The 26207-nt window shown below is 38.5% G+C and overlaps 1 protein-coding gene across 3 annotated transcripts in view; it reads left to right on the top strand.

Annotated features, from left to right (window-relative positions):
- The first annotated feature begins 4549 nt into the window (after positions 1-4549).
- Positions 4550-26207, top strand: part of bif (protein phosphatase 1-binding protein bifocal) — a 37383-nt gene continuing 15725 nt past the window's right edge. For 2 of the 3 annotated variants that reach the window (XM_089733329.1, XM_089733331.1), the window contains exons 1-3: positions 4551-4903; positions 5796-5862; positions 7558-9086. In XM_089733329.1, coding sequence (XP_089589455.1) covers positions 5823-5862; positions 7558-9086 — 1569 coding nt within the window. In that variant the 5' untranslated portion in view covers positions 4551-4903; positions 5796-5822. Of the gene's footprint in view, positions 4904-5795; positions 5863-7557; positions 9087-26207 lie in introns of all 3 variants that reach the window. The other variant, XM_089733330.1, reaches the window with a different exon arrangement.

Genomic DNA, 26207 nt, shown 5'->3' on the forward strand with positions numbered 1-26207 from the left:
TTAACTAGAAAACCTGTTAAAGTGAAGTGGTCCTGTGGTCATCACTCAAGATTCAAATTCAATATTCGGGATCGCGAATCATTTAAAACTGATTACAAAACGTAAAATCGGGTGTATTAAATATTGATAACTCCGTTTATTTTCAAATAGAAAGAATCCACGGGTCCTTGAGACCTGGCAAGTTGTTTAACTTAGCTTGTGACGATCATTTCAGTAGGGACACGTAAGCGCATGCGCATGCAATTATTGCATTACGCTACACCAGTTGCCCGGCGCCTGTCTTTATTGTAAGCACATGTACCATCTTACGGAATAAACGGTGTTTTTCATTTTATGTATTAGTTCTTTATTATTGACGTCACAATCGATAAAACATCTAGAGAAGTGACCCAAAAGTTTAATTTCTTTGTCAGGACCCCGGAGTTAGATAACCGCCTACCCACACACTTTCATTTACTGAGCGTTAGAATTTATATTTCAATGTTCTAATGTAGGTACCACAGTCGTGTTAGATTTCGCCCATAGATAAGTCATAGCAACATAAGTCCTCAGGTTAGAAAGCCCCGTGAACTCACTTACTCGCTCGGAGAATCTCGTATAATCCCTCGAGGCTACTAGAATAGGTAGAAAAAAAAAGAGCAACATAGGAACTGATCGGCACTGCCACCATGAGCATGTTAACATACTGTTTATTTATTACCAGCTAACATAGGTAGGCGCTTTAGTCTTGAGCGTCTAGCGTCTCTGGTCCAGCGATATGTCTTCTGAGTCTAATCTGATAAGTCTTATCACTTTATTCTTTTTATTATTTCAATTCAGTAAATTCGCGCTTCATATCATCCCACACAACAGACCAGCGCGAGTACTTGTTTCTACCTCCGAAGCTTTTCTCCTGTTGCACTGAAATACAATGAATAACCATAAGTTACAGAATTGTCTGTTGAAATCCATTTATCGACATCGATCAAATTATTTATCTAGAACATAGAACATAGATTATCTCGAACATTCTATAATTTCCCACCCCTATTACTGTGTTATTCAAAACACTTCGGGTATTCATTAAGGGAGCGCCGTATGCAGGCGCGCGGAAGAGCCGCCCCTTAGCGTAACGACCACCTATAAAATATTTACAAGTCAAGTTTGTGAAAATTCTTAACGCCAAAAAATTCAGAAATTACTTACATTTTATTTTAGCTTTAGAATGCTCACAAGAAGCAATTCTGATAAATAGTTGTATCTACCAAAGGAAGCTACCGCTACCACGAGCTGCGGATGCACGTAGGACTTATCAGTAAGCGGAAACATCTCTATGTTTGAAATTTGAACTTTAACCTGCACTGTTTAGCTAATGACTATGAAAATCGCAAGCAGACCGTTTCATTGTAGGACACTTGTCAGCAAGGAACAACAAGGGAAAAACGAACTTTGCGTCATGAGGAGATTGAGTTTAAGGAGATACGTATATTAATTGAGGGCCTGTTACCTTCATTTTGCGCAGTCCGACTCGCATCGAGCTGTCAACTGTGAGTCCTCCTAAACTGTTCATGCCACGCGCACTTAAAGCTTATCATACATAGCCTTTACGAAACATATAAATGTGATACGTAGTAGGTACGGTAATTGAATATCTTTTATCGACATCGTTAGTTGTTAAAACTTCTGTTTAATCCCAAAGGCAGCGGCAAGGCAATGTGACCCATGATTTATGGATTGTGCTATCCTGAGGGAATTCTTATGGAACTGGCGTGATTAATGTTCATTTGGAACCGAAATCTAGCCTCCCTATCTCATATATAACACAACAATATAATATTAATTATATAATATTTATAACATAATATTTATATTGAGCGACTAGAAAGAGTCCAAAAAAAGTTTTTTAAGCATCTTTTATACCATTGTCGTCGCTTTAACTCTTCAGAACCGACAGAATTTGTCTCTCTAGTCGATCGTAGGCTACTGAGGGATCAAATGTTTTTATATAAAATAATAAATAATGAGATTGATTCTAGCTATCTTCTTTCCAAAATTTCATTTAAATGTAGTCGTATTTCCATCGTCCACGACTCGAACGAAATATGCTTCTAACTCTTTTGTCCGTAGATCTTGTAGTTTGTAGGTTGTATGATGCTAAGTTCTCTAATGCTGACATCTTTTGCTTGTCACTTGTAGCATATAGAAAAGCTATTTTAAATAATTTATAAGGTGATTTAGTCCGATGAGTAGTACTTAGTGTTATAGTGTAAGTTAAGAGGCTTGTTGAGTTATTTTCGACTAAGAAAGTAATTTAGTCCAAGCCGCCAATATTAGGGGCGAGCCCTAAGTAATATTACCCGATCCTGTAGACCGAATGGTAAACAGTCGACGTCGCCCAAAGCACGTCATTACGGATCCTCCCGATCCATTAACGATGCTTTTAGGCACCACATGCACCGGTCACCGTCCTCGTCGAACCCGTCGCTTGCGACCAAGGGCTTGATGAGCGAATTAACCCATAGACACCGCCGGATCTTCTCAGTGGGTCGCGTTTCCGATCCGGTGGTAGATTCTGCGAAGCACTGCTCTTGCTAGGGTCAGTGTTAGCAACACTCCGGTTTGAGCCCCGTGAGCTCACCTACACACGTTAGGGTAAAGCTTAAATAGCCTCTCAAGGCTATCAGCATAGGTAGGAAAAAAGAAAAAAAAAGTAACATTAGTGTTCAACCAAGAATTCTGTTGAAAAGCGTATATTTTTTGTAAGCAGATATAAAGTGAATTCACCCCTGTTCAGCACAGTAACGGGTATTCAACTATTGGAATAACAGAGAGCTTGGAGTGTTGTCCGTCAGGTAAGACGCGTCATGTCACACCGTGGAATGTAAAAATGTACGTACCTACTTTATGTCTAATTTTATTTTTGAAGTTAAAGAACATTCCGCACGAAATTTATTCATTCAATTTATATCTTTTTAATTGGACAGTGTAACTTGAGATCATTAATTTCTTGCGACTTAAGCATTGTAGTCCTGGAATTTTCATTAAAATGGTACAAAAAACAAAACGCTATTATAAAATTCTTGTCAACCGCCAAATTATACAAAATAATTTGATCATGAATTTTTTGCTGGATGTATTCGCGAATTTGCGAATCAAATGCAATACATATTAACATGAACCTAAGGCTTGTTTGGGCCACTCAAAGAAGAACTAGGAAGTCATACTTTGACGAGGAGGAACGTGTATAACGGTGCTTCCCAAAGTAGGACACACGCCCCACAAGGGGGCAATTTGGTAATTAAGAAGAGCAATTGCACTAAATGAATATGGATAATCTGTATTAAAATTATTTTCAATTGGAATTTCAGTTTTTTATTGTATGTTTTGAAATATTACTTACTGAATAACTTGATAACAGTTTCATATTGATGCCTTCCTAAACCCTATCATTTATGTTTCATAAGTGAACAAATCAACTTTTTAATGTAAAAAATTATGTATGGGGACATAAACAATTTTAGAAATGTTACACGGCACAAAAAAGGTTTGGAAACACTGGTGTAAAATGTGTAAGTTTGATTACAGACATAATCAGAACAACTTAACATACTTACTTCAAAAAACAACGTTAGAAACTTAATTCGATAATTAATCTGATTGAATACAAATAAGAACGAAATATAATATAATATCTCTCATGATTAAACGACCGAGTGGCAGCGGCTTGGCTCTACCCCTGGCATTGCTAAAGTCCGTGGGCGACGGTAACAACTCACCATTAGGTGAGCTGTATACACGTTTGCCTACAAAAGCAATTTAAAAAAACTGAGATTTCAATGCTTCAATTAGGTACATTTGTACTCTTATAGAGCACTTGATTCGACCAAAAGTTCTCGTTTCGGGGCATAAAACTATTTGCTTTTCAACAACTCACGGAACAACTCACCAAACCTCGAGTAACATAAAAACAACAAAACTGACTAACAAATTTAATGTATAATATTTTGTTAGGTTTCGTCATATAAAATGTTAGTTATATGAACTTTATAAATGTATACAAGTATGTAACGTGAGTGACACTGTGTTTATTGCAAAAAAACAACATTTTCGATCCAATTTTAGAAAGTTTGATGATAAATAATCATAACCAATGATAAATAATTAAATTTTATTTAATTAAAATTATTCATAAGGACGCTTTAATTTTGAATACTATTTAATTGAACATGCTGTATAGTGACATCTAGCGGAGAACGAGAAGCAATTTTATTCCGACTGCGTTCTTCAAGTTGGTTCTTCAAGTTAGGCTAAAATACTTAAACTATTTTTTGATCAACAGATGGCATAAAATTAATTATTTTCTTTCCAATATTGAAGTAGGGGATAAAATTCGAAAATTATTGTAACAGTATTTATATTTAGTTTATTTTATCATTGTTTAAAATAAAATGGGTACCTACTTTGAATCAGTCAACGACACAGGTAATTTGCACAGATTACAGATTAAATGTTAAAGGTTCATTCTCAATTCCATTCAAATTTCATTCGCCGTAGTTCACTCGTTTCAAATCGGTTAATCAATCAGTCAAGCGAATCAATTGTTGTCATTGGTCGTGTACGTGGTTCACCAAACAAATATTTTTATTTATTGTTTACTAAAATCTTACCGTTATTTAAAAAATAAAACGGATAGTTTAACATCACTGAAACTTTGCAAATTCCAATTATGTACAGTATGCTTTTTAATTGACCAACGCGAGTGTCCGAGTGCCCGCCGTGGGTGATCCAGGGTGTAATATTGTGAATGCGTGTATAGGATTCCGTAACCAGTTCTTTTGGTTTTAATTTAAATGGACACAGTTTTTAGTAAAACATTGACAGTAACTTAGTGTCATATCAGCAGACGTCGATGGATTTTTAGAAGGTAAAATATTTAAAATCTAAAGCATGATTACGACTATTCATGGCTTTTAATTAAGTAGTTTTTGAAGCTCTGCATTCCGGCGCGTGCAAAGTCTGAACGGCGACGATGAAATTCATATGATTTGTTAAGTTTTTACATGGGGCGTGATTACGGTTACTGTCGCTGTACAGAGTTCGTCGACATAGCTCAGCCCAATCGTTTGCCAATGCGTTTCTTATCAGTAGATTAACGCGAGGTTTTTCGTGAAAATCGCCACTGCTTACGTCCGTATCATATTTAAATCTATTGTTGAAATTACATTGCTTGTTCGGTATCAACTATCACCGTAGTTTTGTTATTTTTCTACTGCACTGCTCTAGTATTTCTAGTTTGTGACTTTTATATAAATTTTCACTTTTTAAACAACTCAAACCATGAAACAAAGACATGTCAAAATTCTTTTATAATTTACTAACTATGATAAACTACAAAACTAGTAATGAACTAAATACAAATCTAATACTTTTACATCTGTTCTATCAATAAAAATAAATTCAATTTGAAACATATTTTCATTATTATATATATATTATATTCATATAAATTCAGTTAAGTTTTCAATCTGAAATTTATTGTGCAATGTATAATTATTGTGATGTAAGCTCTAGTTCTCACTTACGACTAGCAGGGCTGAGTTCCATCAGAATCAATGTAGTAATTGATTTTATGGTAATTTCTAATGCCATTTTAAAAACACAAATGCAGCCATGACAAAATGCTTAGTGCTTCTGGTTACTTAGTACCTGATAAATTTAAATAATAAATAGAAAACAAAGTATTTTACATACTTATTTTATGATTTATGTAGGTGTGTTGCTTACAGTATTTTCATTTTTCGCTTTATTGATGGCAGTTGCTTGAGCTTGGAGCGGCTGACAAGATGATGGTGGAAACCATCCTCGAGTCCTCGCAGGACTTTGGTGAGTCGTCAGCTTTTGTTAATGTTGTTTGCTGTTTTTGTAATTTACAATGTTATTTTTTTATGCAAATACTATCAAATGTGCATCAGCAATTTACATCAATACTTCACATTTACTTGTCTTAATGTCTAAGCACTAAATCTCTGATTAAAACTAGAGATTAATAAAATGGTAAATGAAAAAGCTGCATAAATCCTTTGTAATAAATGGATCCAATAATTTAAAATTATAATTTGCGTAATTACTGGTAGTAGTAGGACCTCTTGTGTGTCCGCGCGGGTAGGTACCACCACCCTGCCTATTTCTGCAGTAATGCGTTTTGGTTTGAAGGATGGGGCAGCCGTTGTAACTATACTGTGACCTTAGAACTTATATCTCAAGGTGAGTGGCGCATTTACGTTGTAGATGTCTATGGGCTCCAGTAACCACTTAACACCAGGTGGGCTGTGAGCTCATCCAATCACCTAAGCAATAAAAAAAAATAAAAAAATGTCTTTCTCTCTTAATACTGCTACAAAAGCCTAAATAATTCTCACAATCTATAAAAAATAATGGCACATTCTGGCAAACAAGACAGCAGCTTAATGGCATCCCAGATTTCATCAATAATGTCAATTGATTGGTAATGAATCATTTTTAATGCTGTTTTTAAGGAGTCTGTGCAATGAAAACACCTCAGATCACTTACAAGTGAACATTAGTATACTAAATACTATATATGTATAAAAGAGGACTTACCTTAAGTGCGCAACATCATTTCATCCTTAAAATACACTAATTTTTTATCCAAATGTCCCAAATATGTCTTAAAAAGGTTCACAATAAAATATATAGTATACAGTAAAAAGTGCTTCTAGACCAAATTGTCAAAATATCAATAATACTGATTAATTCAGGTAATGCTTACTTCTAACAATAAATTCAAAATGAAAGCCTAGCTGTGGCCTGGTGTTACCAATGTCAAGGGGTAGCAGACTAATTACCATTAATTAGGCAACGTGCTTATCTGCCCACAGTTACCAAAAAACACTGTTCTGAATCTCATGTCAATGTCAAACAATACAAAATACAAAGGTAGCGGCATAATGTTTATCTACCAATAAGGAAAGTTGTCAATTTGACAGAACTATGCTAATTACTTTCTATTTACAGTAATTATTAGTGAAAAGATAAATTGACAAAAGCCATAGATTCATAACTAAACAGATAAACACAATACAATTGTATTGCTTACATTAGACAAAGCGCTTAAAGAAACTGAGAGTACAAACATGACAGTATTTTATTCTATCATGATACTACATCTACATTGAACTATGGTGCACCATAAAATTCAGGTTTTTATTCTTTCGCATTGTGGTTATTAAACTAGTTAGAAGATTTTATTGAAATTTAAATAGAACAGTTGTGGTTCGATTTTCAAGTTTAATATCAATATGTTCTATTGTATAACTACTTACCATCAATGGGAGCCAATTACTAGTATACCACAATGTTATGTCATATTCTTATTAGTAAATTTATATATGAGCTTACCTATCTCATCAAAAACAGATAATTAAACTGTAACTAATTTAAGTGCTCCAGTTTAACTCTTTTTTTTTTTTAAATATGACCACGGACTTCACATTTTCCATATTAAAATGCCTTCAGTTAATACTATCTTCTCTCTAATACGTCTCCATATTCCACCAGGCATGTCCAACGGATCGCTACCACAATGGAAGCGCGAGCTGCTGCAGCGTCGAGCCGCACGCTCTCGCGTAGTCGCTCCGCCTGCCGCGCCGCCTCCCCCGCCCCCTCCGCCTCCACCTCCCGCTGACGACGAAGACGAGGAACTGCGGTACGGGCCGGGCATCGTTAAGCGCCTCAAGTCCCGGTATCTTAGTCTCGCCCTACGAGATGCTCCCCGTCGTCGACCCTCGGTGTTGCGGCGCGCCACTTCCCTCGAGCATTTGCTGGACGAGCGGCCCCCGCCCACGCCCGCGCCTCGCCCCGTACCTTTGCACTGTAGACCTCCACGCCCCGTCTCCGTGGCGGCTCCTCCTGTGCATCGCCTACCGACCTCTCGCCGAGACTCTGTGAAACGCGCCCGCTCTGTAGATGCACTCAGCAGACTCGATCGTGACGAGCCTCCGCCGCCATCTCCGTCACCGCCGCCGCCGCCACTTTGCCCTCGTCCGACTACAAACCGCACCGCTCGCCCCCCGCGCCGCCCCACACCCTTGCTCCGAGAAACCGAACGCCCTCCGCCTGATCTCGTTCGCTCGACCCTGCGAAAGTTCGAAAGCACCCCGACGCGGCGTATACAACCTGCAGTTAGGGTCTCGGCAGTGCTGAGGGGTCTCGAGACGCCGCCGCGAACTTCTACACCAGAACCGGCTCCTACAAAAGATCAACAGCACCCTAAGGAGATTCCGCCGCGCTCGCCGAGTCCGCCGCTACCAGTTCAAGAAGAACTTCTCGTTCCGGAAGAAACCGAATCCCAGAATGAAGAAAAACCTCCAGGTGCACGACTGGTATCCCGCACTGCTCTCGAGGAGATCGCTCGGGCAGGCTCGAGCACCCGCTACTCGTTTGAAGCTCCGCGTGTTGGCTCGCACCTACCACCTCTAGCTGCCACCAACCCTGTTCTGGTCGGAAAAGCCCGACGCATCGGAGTCATCCGACCGATGCCCGCACTTTCTTTGAACGACGATAGAGTGACATCTCCGGCGCCGTCAGCGGTCTCAGATGAGCCAGCTTCAAAAATAGAAGAGAGCCATGTCGCGGCGACCCCACCGCCTCCAGAGAGCGAGCAGACTGTTCAACTTCGTCCCGACAAAAAAGAACCGCCCCCTTCAGCCATTGTAGAACCCATTCCTCGCGCGCTCCTCGAGCCGGCTCGTGTTCCTTCCCCGCGACCTCAATCCCCTATAACCTTGGAGCGATCCGAGATGGTGACATCGTCGCCGCTGATGAACGGACACTCTACCGGTGGACAGAAGCCACATAGTCCAGCATCGAAGATCGGTTCTGCGGGCATCGAGCGAGCGTGGAGCGGGTCCGCGGAGAGCGCCAGTCCGGCCGCCGGCGCGGGCCCGTGGGGAGCGCAGCGCAAGACGCGCGCGCCGCCGCCGTCTACTACGTCCGTCGTCTTCAACTTCTCCGACCGGAAAGAAGTACCCGATTACATTGAAAATGACGGTATCATCCTCCGCGGGAGCCGCAGAAACAGAATCAAGGTGAGTCCCTACAACACCGCTATAGCTAATTTGTTGAATTCGGTGAAATCTAAAATTTATTTTCCATGTCCATTTTGATGTAATTTATACAAATTAATTTAGCATCAGAAACGAGTTATGTCGGCCATTTTGATGTTATTTGTGAACACGCGCTTCCGTGCTTCAATGTTTCCGTCTGTTGATCTGCAAGATACGCTAGAAGCTTCTATGAGGACTGGTGTTGTTCTACCACCAAGTCAATCATTAGAATAAAACCTATCCGTTTGTTATCAAAGACCATTCGTGCCGACGTAACAATGGAGTCGGCGGTGCATACTAAACAAGCGTTGCGCAACTGTCGCAGGATCGACAGATTCTCGCGGAATCAGTAATTTCACATCTGACCGGTTTCCACCGACAGTGTCTCCGATATCTCACGGTTGATTTGTCGTGCTTGTTATGGACCATTGCTCCTCGCGCGCGCATCCATCAGATTGCTTTACAATTCACGAATTTCTTAAATAGAAGAATATTTGTTTGAAGACAGCACTCCCGCAGTTTCTATTCCTGATCGGCTTGTCAATATATCATACCAATGTATGTAGCTTGGTCATTACTACGCATACCTCAGATATGCGATCCGCTGACACCTACAAATTTTATTATGAATCTATGACAGCAGACACCTAAACTATATCAACTAGAACAATACGTAATTGCTTGTTGACTTTGAGCAGTCTAGAATGTATTTTACACTTTGACTATTGTTGTAAACGATTTCTGACTGCCTGGAACATTTGGTCTATTATCCTAAAGACAACATAACGTAATTGGTGGTGAGTCTCTAGAGTATTGTATAACAGCTGTCATGCTTCATGGCGGAAGCGGCTACTCAACCCCTACCACCAGTACAAACTGAATACGTCTACAACGTATAGAGATCCTCTCAAACTGACAATCTATTGATGGAGAAGCACGCACAATGACCTGCTTGAGAAGCGTGTTGAATCTAAATTGATTGTTTTCAAATTATTAGTTATAAAACGTGGTCGGCGCGTCCAACGGCGAGCAGCCGCGGGCCGCTAAACCACTTTCACCTTTTGTACAAAATAAAATTATATTTACATATTAAAGTTACACAACGCTTGAGTCGGGTTTTCTATTACGTCACCTAAAAATCTGCAATATTACACCATGCAATCAAATTTAGAAAGAAGAAAAAGCCCTACACTCTGACGCAGCAAAAGGTCAAAAGCATTTCTACTACTAGGAATCATGGGCGACCTTACAACATTCAATAAGTAAACGTATTGACTTGAAATATATGCGTATTCATTCGTCTATTAGAACAAATTAACAAAATTTACAAAGATTAAGATTAATTTTAGATTAAAAAAGGTCTATACCAGTGCACTGAAAGAACGCCCGGTCGTCTATAGGGGGATTTTTTAAATAATTCGGTACAGCGTTATAATCTTCTTGTTACAAATTGAATGCTGGTGAAACTGCCGGACATACCTATTATCTAATTTAATAGATAACTCACGAAAGCAATTCAACCTTGTACTTCCTTTTCCCATTTTACCTGAAGAAACAATCTCTACGAGTACATAGAAATAGTGCGGAATAAAAATATATAAACGGGAATAGATTTTACTGCCTGAACTCGTGAATATTTTTTTACAATACGACGAATTTAAGATCTATTTAATGTTAGGGGTCAGCAATACCTGATATAACGTGTAGCCGCTCCTCCTGTGTCGATACGTCGTAACCAACGTACGTCCTCGTCGAACCCGTCGCTTGCGACGAAGGGCTCGACGAGCGAATTAACCCATAGACGCAGTCCACGCTTTTTGATTCGAGATAACGCAACCGTTTAATTTTTTTTCGTTATTTTTTCCTACCTATGCTGATAGCCTTGAGAGGCTATTTCAGCTTCACCCTAACGTGTGTAGGTGAGCTCACGGCGCTCAAACCTGATAATGTTGCTAACACGAATCCTAGCATGAGCCGTGCTTCGCAGAATCTACCACCGGATCGGAAACGCGACCCACTGACAAGATCCGGCAAGAAACTCAGTGGGCAATGTCACCTGAACCAAGGAACCGAACAAAAAGCACACTTTGTATTGTACGATTCATATCACTTCTGATTTGGGATCGCAGAGCGAGCCAACGCTACTCTGTATGATCATTAGTCAACCCTTCTGGAGTTTTTAAACACAGATCCAGTTTCATAGTAAAGATTGGATACGCTTTAATTTATCCCATTATATATAAAATGGAATGCGCACATGAATTCAATCCGTTATTACGTAATCGTTGAATAATTTGATGAGCTCTCTCCGTTCCTATCGACTTCCGACGCCGCGCCTGCTGACATTGACTGATGGAACAAGACATTAGCGCCATTAGTGAAATGCTCCGAGCGTTATGTAAATATTTGGTAATGAATGTAAACCTTTGCAGTTTGTCATCCAACTTAATTCGATCTGTCAAATCTTCGTAACAAATATACTCATGAAGGCTGAATTAGATAGAAGGGCTGGACTAATAGCTGAAATAATCGAATCTTTATAAAATTTGCTTACTTTAACCTTAATTGGCTTCTTATCGACAAGACCCACATAAAAAATAACGACTGACAAAAAACTTGCAGCCATTCTGACGACAACTTGTTTTTTTAAAGTATCGTTCTAGGATATTTCCTACTAACTATAACAGTTAAGGAACGAACGTTGTGGAAAAGTACGCGATATTATTATTTCCCATTTTGGCTGGAAGTGTAATTTGACGTTTGGTGCATTAAAAGAAATAGGGAAAAACAGTACACAAAATGAAAACAGCTTTAGACCAAAACATTCAACGAAAAGGACTTTAAATACTTTCATTGTACGACAAGTCATCCCATTCCTTGTCAGTCGTTGTGGCCACTCATGTGTGGAACAATGTAACGAACACTGGATCCCAGCGCACATCCCTTCCTTGATAACAGATGGTCCCATACGGCACGGAACACCAACTGAACATAACCGAAGCTGTTGCTGACAAAAATAACGATAATGAACGTGTTATTAAAGTAGCTGATATATTTGAAGAGAATAATGGAAAGCTGACCACGATGGTATGACCAATTTTCCAAGAAAATAATCGTTGAGTGACGCCCAGACTAGGAAAAAGGCGTCAAATGTACAATAGAGATACAGCAGAACGAACTATCAAGCAGACAACCCGAAGCGGACCTAGCCGCAAGCACGTATAGACGTGATATAACATATTTTCGGCAATAAATGATATTGTAAAATTATCTGGCCAGGTGCGGTTCAATGTTAAAGCTAAACATCAGTGGGGCCGTCCAGTGGACGACAGGTGTTCGCCTGCCCTGTCGGCGCCTCCTCGGTATACCGGTTACACGAAAGTTTCCCTTTAAGTTTGTTGTACCGATTAATTCGAAAACTTCACTGAAATAGAACAACTTAAAAGCTTATATGAAATATTTTAAATATGAACCACAGTGTTCTATAGCCTAAGTTCAACTAATCAGGGGTAAGTCAGAACTGCATTGTATTGAGTGTCGAGTCCCCCTTCGTACCAATCAAGAAAATAATCATAATTTGGACGCGCCAAGAGCGGCGTCGCGAGAAACCTGTCGCGCTGGCGGGTCTCTTGACCAGTCGCCTTCTACGCCAACCTTGATAATTGAAATGTTATCTAAAATTAGTATAACATGCAGTCGCACGCTCAGTTTCCTAATGGCCTACATGCACCGCGTTTGTGACTTGGTTTTTTGTCTTCGTCTATTGTATCCCGCTGTACAGAAAAAGGATATCGAGGTATTGTTTTCATTCTTAATATTGTCAATTGAAATGTGCCCGGGTGGAACCGGTCAATGATTGCATAAATATTTAAAGAATACTAGCGAATGTAATTGATAACTGCAGCTTTTCTATAGCCTCTCGGATTGAGGAATTGCTTAAAATGACCCGAACAATTCCTTTTTACCATGGCATCATCCGTCGTCGTAACAGAGTTCCATAATATTACCTAGTACCGCTGTAGGATGTTCGCCTGCATTCCAACGCATTAACAAAAAGTGTTGTAATTATGTAATACGCGTTTCAACGCAATCATTCCCGCCCGGTCCCTGTAGCCGGGCCTTCAGTTCAGCACAGGCTGAGCTTAAATGTTGAGTATTTGTATTGTTACGTTTGTAACTCCCGTCCAGACCTGTAACGTATTGGTCGTGTTTCCTTGTTGGCCCGCAAGTGACATATGTTGTGACTCACGTCAGCTGCCCGCGGTCAACGATCCGTCTAACGGCTCGCCCTTGATATCTGTTCGCTAATTGCCACACCACGGTTGCACTGACCACTGTAATGGCTTAAACGCGCGGATCTAGTTTTTTTTTTTGCATTGATTCTACTGTATAATAAATTGATCAAACGAAATACTATACGTTCTAGTACTATTCCTGTCACGGATGCTGGATTTACAATCTGTTGAGCAAATACCTTAAAGTAAACACTACCGTACCACAATAAATTAAGAAACCTAGGGTATAAAGTTTATTGACTAGCTTTTATATTAATCTCTTCTTCAATAATTCTACCGATTGAATTGAGACTTCAATCTGAAGTCCAAAGGTGGGGGCCAGCGTTCCTATAGTGGTCTATGGGCCGCAGTGACCAAAAGCCACCAGTCCCGGGCACCGCTCTGTACTACCTATGGTAGACTCGTCACCACAGTCCAAAAAATATATTACTGACTAGGTGATCCGGCAGACTTCGTAGTGCCTCAATCGATAAATAAAAAACCTAAACTTTTGTATAAAATAAACTTAAAACACACAAAAGGAATCCGTCCGACGGGGGACGCATCAAAGGAAAAACAAAATTGTTATTGTTATTTAATTCCGAGCATTTTCATATTTATCTACCTTTTAAACCTTCTCTGGACTTCCACAAGTAATTCAAGAGCAAAATTAGCCAAATCTGTCCAGCCGTTCTCGAGTTTTAGCGAGACTAATGAACAGCAATTCATTTTTATATATATTATTACTGATTACTGATAATGATAATTTGATGCAGATCTGAATTAAAATGTATACACTCAATACAATCAGATACATATATCACTCCCGGAGTTAATTAGGCTGCGACGTCTCCTTAATTAGCACAAATTGACTTGAGTAATTTATCGCGGCCTCTGTACAAGAGCGTCTCGGGCAATCGTGGCAGAGCGCACTTATCTCTGTCTCCTCACCGACGTTAGAGTCCGGCTCTACATCTGTGTCAGTCTACTCTATTAACTTGTACTGTTATTGAAGTCATGTGAGACAATAATCATTTATGTTGATCAATTTGTATATCTACACACTATCGTGTTCAACGAATTCTGATAATAATTGTATGTTCGATACGTTTTGCGTAATTCATCGTTTCAAATTGTATAAAAGCATTACTATACCCCTTCTAATGTTTAAAATGGAGCAATAATTTCTCTAAATTAAATAACTTCATTTGTTACCTATACCTTCATTAGGACTACGTATGAAATGGGTCATCCATCCGAAAAAAAAATATATTTTATTAGAGTAGCTGTACATATGTATGCATAATAGCATATTATAATTTCGATAACATCGGCCAATTTTTTAAAACTTCCCGCTCGGCGTAATGTATTATTTGGTTAGTACAAGTAATCAAAGTTATGTGATAGTAAGCTTAGAGTACACTTATCGATGATATTTAATAATTAATATAATAGTAATTGATATAACTAATAGATTTGTTTGATTTGACAACTAGTTTGGTTTGTTGCAAAACCAAAACAGTATAAAAATGTACAAATGATTCAAAACTCTTGTCACAGTGTCGAATAATTCCGCTCCGTGTAGCGTTACTAGTTTTTCAATAAAATGGTTGATACTCTAATACTGCGTAGAATGTTGATGTCTCTACTGGCTGATCAGGCTCATCATCACACTTATCAATTTGTCCCTGTCATTTTTTTAGAAAACCACACTTCGTTAAGTTCTCACCGTTTGTATAGTCCGAGCCTGCAAGCTAAACCAAAGCTACAAACAAATTGCTTGTACCGACTACAGAAAAAACAAGATCTGTCGATTTGTTTTTTGTTTTCTTTTTGTTATTACAACATTCCAATGTTGTTACGAACGAAATCTGCTGAATGAATGATTGAGTAGATTTATATCGATAGTGTCCCACATTGGTATCGAGGGTGAAAGTTGCCGATGCCACGGTGTGATGTGGTTCGATCACTTGAAATTTTAAATATTTTCTGTAATCAAATTGTTACTCCAGCTATATTGTTGAAGCCACTACTACTACAAAAAGGTTCATACTTTATTGTTTATATGTAGTAACAATTTTTGCTACCCATTTTAAACAATTATAGCGCGACCCCAAAACTAGTTTTTAAACGAGGCTTTAAATGTGTTTTAGCAGAAAGAAGTGCGTCTTACAAGTTCGGACAGACGATAATATCAAAACAATTTGGTTCATGCCTTTCGTATTTTAGGACTATCTATCAAAAATCACTCAAATAATCTCTTCATGCTCGTCCGTCGGTATTTTACAGCCATTCTGTTCTGCAATTATTGGCATTCTAATATACTATAAGCAGTTAAATAAGAGGTTCAGCAAGTAGACTGCAACTTGACGACGGAACCTTCACTGATCTTAGCCGACTCCTCAGCAACGATTATATTGAAAGATCGTACCAATGTTATGAACCGCGCTGCCTCACAGATATACAGATCACACGATAAAACTAACTACATATATAAAATAATTGTTTTTTTTTAAGAAATGTAATCCCGGGATGATTATATCTCACCAACAAAAATAATGTCGTGTACTAATTACAAAAAAATTTTAAACATAAAAAAAACCTTATCAAATCTTGATATTAAATGAACACGAGCATTATCACATTATCATTTAGCGAATGTTTAACTCAAGAAAAACTCATTACACCATTCATTATTATTGCCAACAAAGTCTTCATTATATTGCTTTCATATGTGAAGCAGAGACACCGCGTGTGTCTGGTACCACAGCTGGTGAATTCGAAGCTGGGCACCAGGTAGATTAATAGCTATATTGTTCGAGGTTCACATACTGGTAAAGTTCCGCCATAACTTCATGAAGCCATATACAGCGGCACAATACGACAATATATATACATAAATAGTCAAGAAGGTCTTTGTTTGTTTGTTTGTTTGAGATAATTTCGTGATCTCCACTATACCATTACACTACTCGCAGCCGGAACAGAGTTCACCGCAATAATCAGAAACCGCAGCGCGCATTTATAGTACTTTTCTGGAGATTATTTTTGCCGCTTACCATCAAATTCTCGGAACAAAACCGGGTACTCTAGAGTGCTTCCCGAGTACATCGAATGACGTCTGAGAAGAGTCCTTATCAGTAGTCAGCGGTTGGCACGGCAGCCCATGGGCGATGAGGACCCTTCGCAATCAATAGAACTACGTTGCGTCTGATTTAATTAACTAGCCTATAGTATTTAGCTTAACCTTTTCAGGAATAGTAAAGTTTAGTTGACACGAGTAGGAAGATGATGTCGATGGCACAAATTGATGAGGTAGCAGTATTGGATGTAGCCGTGATTAATACTCTAAAAGAATGTTGGTTGTTTGTATATCAGAAAAACAGCTCGTATATTAAAAAAAACATAACCTTTCACCCATCGGAGCCAGTTTCACATACCACCAAAGATTACAAATCTAATATTTAAATCGTAAATCTAACTAATAACCCTAAAACAATGAAACAAATTACCGAAAAAAACGTACATTCCCATTCCCGCGCGATGAAAGCGTCACGCCACGTAATGTGCATTCATTACGCTAATGTCATTAACTAATGCACGGACGTCCTTGTTCCTCATGTGTTTATATCGTTATATCGGTTTTTGTGCTGCTTCGACTCCACGCGGGCCGGAGTCATTGGTTTGTACTCCTCTCATACTTTCTTGTTTGGCTCCGGAGGTTCATGAACCCACGCATTGGAGCTGTCAGGTACATCAAAGAAAGTAGAATAAAACGCCACAGAAAAGTATAAATACAATTTATAACACGAACATTACATACATTAAATATTTAGCTTGATAATGTTGATGACGCTGACAGAATAAATGGATTGTGTAAAACCGGTTTCGATAATGAGGTCGTCTTTTAAACTATTGTCAATTATTTAACTTGATTTTTTTTACATAAATCACCGATCCTTGAACTTATAATACAATCTAAATTTTACTGTATACGGCCTCTTTAACAAACAGAAAATGTTTGTACATGAATTGAATTATTGTCATCTCATAAAAACAAAAATGAATATTATTATGTTCAATAAAGAATCGGTGACATTTCATTGAACATTAATATTAATCACATTTGCAATCTTAACAAATTTTCGATGTCCCAAGGTGTCGGGTCGCATTTCGTAACAACTGATCTCATTTACGAAACAGTACTGTGGCTTCAGTATTAAGCATTTGAAAAATGAGTTGCTAATTAATACACGATTTCGATGACTAATAGTGCTCAAAATGTGTTTTTATAATGTAAAAACGGAGATTCATATCGCCAGGTTATTAATATATTCATAGTTGCGTCACAATGTAATTCTACTAAATCATGTATGTCAAATCATCAAAATTCAAAGTCACGCAGCAAGCGAAATAAACCAGATCTAGAACTAATAGAAATAAAAGTAAGATTTAATTATTCTGTATACATATATATGTCGGCTATAGAAAATCAATAAGTATTTCCATGGCCAGGGAATCCTCCCATTTATTTAACCTCAGTTATGTTTGAATCTAAACCACCAAATAGAAATGAAAGGACCTTTATAGCGAAGGCTCAATCGGACCGCGGCTATGTGGATGACAAAGCCGCGTGGGTTCGTGGGGTGATGGTCGCAGCAACAGCACTGAAGAACAGATCTTTCAACGATACTCAGTAACGTAACGTAGGCCTGTTCTAATTTTAATTCCCGAGAGTAGTTAGCAGTAGGCAGCGGCTTGTGTGTTCCCTTGGCAATACTAACATCTATAAGCGACGATAACTACTTACCTGTGGGCCGGGCCGCATGCTGCTCTACCTACTAAAGCAATAAATAAATGTAAAAATTTCTATATATTTGTCCTCCGTACAAAAGTGCGTCAAGTTTATTCGTTGCTGACGATTCCGAAGATCTTAACAGCATTGGTCGCTCACTGCCTATCAGTTATATCTCTCAGATAAAGTTATCGCCTAATGTATCGACTAGTAAGCTGGCATTTTTTGTGAAGGACGTTACAGAATGTTTCGTATTATTGCATTATTAAACTGCACCGAACTTCTAACGACAAAGTAATTTTTATTCGATTTTGTATGATACAAATGAAGAGGAGAGGAGGGGCAAGGTAATAATAATCTTGGCTGAAAAACCTCTTTGTTTAGAGCTAATGTGTCTAATCTCCAAGTAGCTTTCACGATCACGTACCTTCGTCAGAAGACACCACTTGAATAGAAAAATTATTAAGCAAATTATCGTATTAATTAAAAAACTAATCAAGTGTCGAGGATCAGTTCCCTTACACCCGATGGGCTATAAAATGCTAAGACATTGACAGTAAGTTCAGTAAATACTACTTAGTTTTTGAAAACAAACGATAAAAAGTCCTAAACTTGGGCCAAAAAATGAAGGCTATGTTACACGTGATATGGTATCACTTTCTCTCTCCGCTATCTTGACCTAAATCTGTAGCGTAATTGTGTTATCAGCTGTCTCAAGTTCAAAACCGCGTTTTGCGCGATGTGCGCATGGTTGTTTAGACACAGTACTGTATGTATGCACTATTATCATGACACAAATATCAGTAATCCACATTCAATAAGGTTCATCGTCTTCTTCCAAAATACGTTCACTGTTAGATATAACTGTCCTTCCCAAAAGTTCATTTATAAGATCAGCCACGTTGTGCTGGACTACTTCAATAATTTCTAAATTACTATTTAGTTTCAAATTGACAAGCGAAACTATTTAAGTAAGCTATCGTATTATTCCTCGTCTGTCTTTAGTCTGTATCTGTACAGCGATCGTTTCTAAGATATTGGAGCCGGTCCCAGTTGTGCTTGTTTCTCCGCTACTACAGTTAGATTTATCCTGAAATTGAATGTAGACACTAAAACGATTGGCTAACATTAAATAACAAGTATTCAATTACACAATGGCTGGCTTTGTTCTTGTTAGATTAAATAAATAACACTAAGTTATACACAGTTATACTTTGTATTTATTTAATATTTAATAAAGATGAGAATACAATGCGGTCGATGTCACGGAGTAGAGAGAGAAGGAGTGCCATAGATTATATATAATCTCATATTCACATTGAGTTATAAGGCGCCAAATTTAAAATTATTTCAACAGTTCTGAGTTGAACGCACCGTGCGTTTGTTGTTTATGAAATACATTGTACATTGATTGCCAATTTTCGTTTAGATCAGCCTGTTTTAATGATACGATTAAGATAAGAAACGAGAGATGTTTAAAAACTAGAAAATGAACACGAACTACTTTGATATAATTCAATACATTTGGGGTACTTGTTAAAAAGCAAGGGCCGTTAACTACGAGACTATCAACACCTCGTTAGATAAAGCTACTTTTGAGACTACGAGGGATCACAGCTTCTAATTTAGAAATGATTTGAAAGTGCCCTGAGCTCAAAGCACTAACTTGGCTGATTTTATTGACCATTGTCATAAATCCACCCATTGTCTGAACCCGGACATCCCCCAATATTTTCCAAAGCATTCTTAAAAACAAATCAGTTTGTAACGGAGGTCGATCGCGGCAGTGCGCTCGGCTCGGCGCGAGCACGATGCGAGTTCGGTTATCAGTCGTTCCGGTCTGATTGTGCATGTCAGAGATGACGAGTGGCAACTACCGAAGCCAAACTCACATAACTATCTCTTTGGTATACGTTACATTAACCTTTAAAAAGTTTCTTTAGTACTAACAACACGATCTGGTAACATCTTTGATCTTCAAGTTTAAATCACATCATCTATACTATGCATAAACTAATGTTTGTTGCAATGTAATGTTATTGTGATGGAAATTAAATTAATGTGATGTGAAGACAGCTCGTCGACTCCAAATGCATTCTCTCAAGGATTAGCTCCGCGCTTCAGCAGATTTAGATTTTTAGATTTGTTCCATATTGCGTGCAATACAAAAAAGGTTGGTCGGAGGGTATATTTTTCTTAAAATTCCCCTGTTCTATGTTAGGCGTTTATCTGTCTGTAAACATCCAATCATACAAAATATGAAAAATTGTCACATTAAAAGTTTATTTATACAAAAATAACTGACCGAATGAAGGTAACATTCCACATATATACAAGTTATAACCCGGATTTGTCGAACATATCTGCTATAAACAACGAAACTGTCTTCGAGATTTCACGTTCTATTGGATATACAAATCAACTGATATTAAGTTTCAATGCTAAACATTACGCGACAAAACAAACTTCCTGAAATCGAAAGAAATATTTTAGACAATCATTCGGCTATCAGATAACCAAAGCGATTATGTCATTTTACACATTATGTTATTGTACATCGCTTATGGCTTCATTACATTACTCAGTGTCCATGTGTGGACAAACCAGTTCTTGGGATTTTAAATCGGTCTTTATAGCTGTTGTTATTTTACATGTTGAACTTTAAAGATTTCAATTTTAAAAACTGGTTCTGGTGCCACTGTGTGAATACATTTACAGAGTTGTTAGTCTGTCTCATTTTAATTATAATCTAAAGATACGAAACAATAAATGGCATCGGTAACCTTGAAACACAAATGCAAAAATCCTTAGTAATGTGCAATAATAAAAAATTAAGTAGCTATTGAATATTGTTATTGAAAATTATAAATCTTTCAAAGTGACGACATCGACAGTGGCTTTGTTAGTGGAAAGTAGGCGTTAATGTGAAGATTGGACTTTCTATAAAGACTTGGAGGGACTTTATGAAAGAGGATAAGCATGAAAAGGGTGTGAGTACAGAAATGACGTATGATAGGCCTGAATGGGGAAATAGAACATGTTGGGCTGAATAGGAGCAAGAAGAAGATTATAAGTGGCATAAAAACAGGCGTTGCTTAAAAAAATTGTTATAACAGCTATTTGTTGCAAAACCGTCTGTCACATTTTAATGGTACTATAAAAGTATTTCCTAAAAAAGTATTTCCTGGCCCAAAAACCGAGACGCCCCGTGAACTCGTATCAAGCGCATTTTATTCGATCAGCCCACAGACGTCCACTGCTGGACATAGGCCTGCCTCAAGCCTCGCCACAAAGATTGGATCAACCGCGTAGTCGCACACTATGCCGGTGCTCAAAATATCTCCCATTTAGACACAAATTTTTCTACGTAACTCATACTTCATACTTGTTCTCGGATGTATCCGCGATGAAGGAATAACGCCGAGTAATTAAAACAGTGAAGCTTATAAAAAAAAGCGTTATCACTAGTGGTACAGCGTATTTTAAGCCTTCATAGGTAAGTACCACCATCCTATTTCCGCCGCGTAGCAGTAATACGTTCCGGTTTAAAGGGCTTCACAGCCAGTAAACTACGCCACTGAAACATAAAATTCTTATCTCATAGTGAGTGGCGCCATTTGCTTTGTGTATATCGGCTCAGATAACCACTTTACTTCATCTGACCGTGAGCTCGATCACCCGTCTATGGAATAAGAAAGAGCACCAATACTACAAAGTCCCGACTCATTCTCATAAAGGACCCGTGATCCGTATCGTGATAGCGCATACATCACGAACAAAAAACATTCATTGTATAACTAAAGCATAACGCGTGAGAGGGTTGCGACATTAATATCCGGGAGCCTACGTCCAATTGCGGTCTCTCAAAGCCCCAATAAATTGAATATATCAATGCATGTGCTGAGTGGTTCGTCAGCTATCAAGGCAGTAAAAAAACTTTAACAGATTGGCAATTTTATAATGATGACATTTACATATAAAGAGCAATCCTAATATTGCATATTCGCAGACAATTCGCAATATGCCGCCACGACGCAACCCACGCCAATATCCGTGGACACACAATTATCGTTAAAGAGTTAAAGCGACTGTTGCATTGCATTTTGTAACATGTTACTCAAATAATATCGACTCAAGGCTGAGGCGTAATGACGGAAGAAGAATGTGCGTAAGACATTCCGTGTCGACATGCAGCGGCCAGGCTCCGGATAACCCAAAGATCAAGTGATCAGAACTCTACGCGAAAACCAGACAGGGATATATTCAATATTGACTCTATTTTCCTTTAACCGGTTAGGTCCGTTTTTGTATATTTCCCGATGCAATATTAAATCGTAATGAATATAATAAAATAAATTAGAAGTACAACAATCGTTTACTTTTATAAGGGTATTTTTGTTATAACTTTCAGTTTTGTAACTAACCCGACCCCTTATTTCAATTAATCAAAAAGTGACGCGTCATGATAACCCTCTTATTGTGGCCGCTTCTAACTACATATCCGACTCAGGCGACGGGACTACGAAAAGTCGCCGTCCTTCAAGCCCCGGTCACCGTTCTCGTCGAACTGGTCGATTAAGACCAAGTCTTCGCCGAGCGAACTAACCCACTGAGTTTCTCGTTGGATCCTCTCAGTGGTCGCGATTTCGATCCGGTGGTAGATTCAGCAAAACACTGTTCTTGCTAGTGCTAGTGTCAGCAATTATCTCAGCTTGAGTCCGTTAGCTCAAGCGTCAACACGTTCAAGCGTAGCTGGAATATCTCCTTAGGCTAGTTATATTAGTTAGGGAAAAAAACTTGTTTCATACCCATCAATAATTTGTTTATTATTGGCATATAAAGCTGAATTTAGTAAGAACTCTATAATAATCCATCCGGCTACTATTCAGAAACCAGACCACATCAAGTCCTCGCTTCACTTTTTTTGTATCTTCCCCTTAATTTCCTGTACCTTTTTTCCTAATTCATGCCTGAGCCTGATACTGCCGACCTGCTTACTCCTGACACGATCCTATCACAACACGAGGGATAACTGTAATGGTGAGCTTATCTGTCATTCTAAGCTAACAAAAACTATTTTGATACTGAACCACGAGCGTGGTGCATACTTCACTGTAAACACTGAACTAGAGGCTGTGCGGGTTGATCTACATATGGAGTGCATATTAGTTTCGTGACATCGTTTCCTCAGATGGAGCGCGAACGTACAATAATTACTACACCTCATGCTTCAAGAACTTCTTATCTCATTTCTTTCATAATATTATTGTTACGTCAAAACACTTGACCTTGATGAGCAGATAAGATGAGTTCAAGCATATGCTTGATTGTTTAATACAATGCTTTTTTGATGCTTTTGCTTCATTTTTCAGTCTATCCGTAAAACGTTAACGTTTCAATTTCTATAAGATTTTGTATGAAACTGACAACTTTATATTTTAATGGATGCCATCACTTAGTAGGATTGAAGTTGGAATCGAGAGAAATAAAGAGGTCGGTGGTACCCATATGACACCCGATATGACTCAGTTTTGTGCCCATAAAAAACTAACAACTGAACACTAAAGATGCAATGAAATTAACAACAGGAACAAACGAATTGAAAATGGAAAGAAATTAAAATTTTCGTTTACGTCAAAAGTAGTTTTCCATTTGATGACCCCCGGACTCAGTTTCATGAACATGAACTATTTTTATGCTTTAATACTTTTTGGGATCTTATAGGATCTCACGTTCCGGTATTTATATTGTGACAGGCAGACAGTGCCCATCTGCTCATCTCATGGTAGTTAAATACTTTGTTTCGAATCGTGTGAGTGCGTAGCTTGGTGTAGCCGACTAGACTGCAATAGGGTAATATTTCTCCAACGTGGATCAGTTATACATACCTACTTCAATACAATTTTAAATATACCTTGACAAGTTCGTAAGAACAACGCTAAAAAACCTATAATATAAGCATATAATAATTGATTGCAGTTAGAAATATTGGTCCACGTCCGCTGTTTGACCAATGACTCATAAAATTTGATAATTCGAGTGCATAATAACACACTATCTCACCGAACTGTGTCGCCCGTACATATAATAGTGCAGTTTGTTTGCTTTATTAACGACGTAGCCGGGTAGGCGAAATCGAGGTCCATTTGGCGATAAACTCCCTTTCGAGAATAATAGAAATTATTTAAATCACTATTACGTTTGTTCAGTTTTTACAGTACAGCGGCTGCCCCTCCCTTCATACCGAAACATGTAACTGTTTCAAGGCAGAAATAGGCAGGGTGGTAGTACCTACCCGCGCGGACTTGCAAGACGCTTTACCACCAGTAAAAATACAAAATATTTGTATGTATTTATCTATGCTAATGTAATATAATTTGTATTGAGTAAACATTTATATAATGACGACCTTGGATTACATCAAAACACCTCACCAATTTCCGAAATCATCTCCATCGCAAGGTTGACTGGAAGAGATCGCTTTCAGCAATAAGTCCGTGCAATGTACTTTATTTTTAAGTTTATTTTCCTCATTCTCTTTTTTCTGTATATTGTCGTTAGTTTAGTACACCAAGAGCAATAAAGTGCTTTGTAATATATTGTGTCTCCCAAAATTTCGAATAAAAGTAATTACGAGTTAGAGACAGGTAAACTCAGAGATAGAGAATTCTAAGAGTACTGAATCTCAACGGGAATCGAACCCGGGCAGAGGTCCAAGCAGGCACAATACTCTGGCTCACCGACCACTCGACCAACGACCTCATCAAAATATGTCTGAAGCTAGGCGGCGGCACTGACTGCGTAGCTACTTCGACGTCAAGGGGACGATTAGAAATACGCTTATTAGTAAGCTGTGGGTGCGATTAGAAATACGCTTAATTAGTAAGCTGTGGGTGCCTGCTAGCGTTGAGCCAGCCGCTAGAAACGCAGCTAGTTCGTTACGCAGTTTACCTTTAGTTTGGCTTCTATCGATTTGTGCTCTAGAAAACTGTGCGCTTATACTCGTAGTTATCGTCTTCATTGTTTAGTTTTACTTTCTCTGTGTTTTATCAAAAACATTGTAACCATCAATAGCAATGTTATAAATTGTGAAAAAAGTTCAGGCTTGGTCGACAGGGTATTAAAATTAACTCTATTATTTTAAAAGTAGAAGGTTCTTAAAAATATATAATCTAATATCTGGTTTATTAATCAGAAGCCGGCTGATTACGACAATAATGAAGGCAAGGAAAATTATAAAATCAATAATAATATTAAAAGAAATCGAAAGAATGTCGTGGAGGTCTGCTTTATGCTCATGTGTCATGATAAATTTATTTGTTCACGTTGTTGTCTGTATTCCAATCAAAATAATCAAATCAAACCTTAAAATTTCCTTGAAATATTTTGAATTTGCCAGTCAGCGTATGAGTCAGTAATGGACACTAATCGTTAATGGTATTATCGATGCTTCATACGGCGCTCTATCAAATTATCGTGTTTTTAATTATTATAAACTGATGCTGATAAACCAAGGCGTACCCGAGATTGCGTACACTAGCTATGAAGGAACGTGACGCTCGAACGATCAAACACATATAAACCTAACTACTGTTTGGAACCCGGGACAAGCTCCGTAACGGACCCCTTTATTTATATAAGTCTCCAACGTACCCTTCAGATTTATTTCCATTCCATGTAAAAGTGAGTATCCAAATAAAAGCCCTACACCGGTATGCGAAACGTACCGTTCATGACAATGCAAAAAGAGCAGTCGTTCCTCGCACGTACCGGATCGATAAAGGGGAGGCGGCCAGACGATCTCCTGGAAAGGGGAGCATTCCCTACACGTGAATCACCGTACCAAATATTAAACCTAGCATCACGGTTCTACTCCACGCATTCGCGATGTTCTCATGCAGCACTGGCTCTCCGAAGCTGGGTGCAGTAATTACGAAAAATTATAATTTGCGTAATTACTGGTGGTAGGACCTCTTATGAGTCCGCATGGGTAAGTACCACCACACCGCCTATTTCTGCCGTGAAGCAGTAATG

Source organism: Bombyx mandarina, chromosome 15 (assembly GCF_030267445.1).
Source record: "Bombyx mandarina strain Sakado chromosome 15, ASM3026744v2".
In the NCBI taxonomy this organism is placed as follows: domain Eukaryota; kingdom Metazoa; phylum Arthropoda; class Insecta; order Lepidoptera; family Bombycidae; genus Bombyx; species Bombyx mandarina.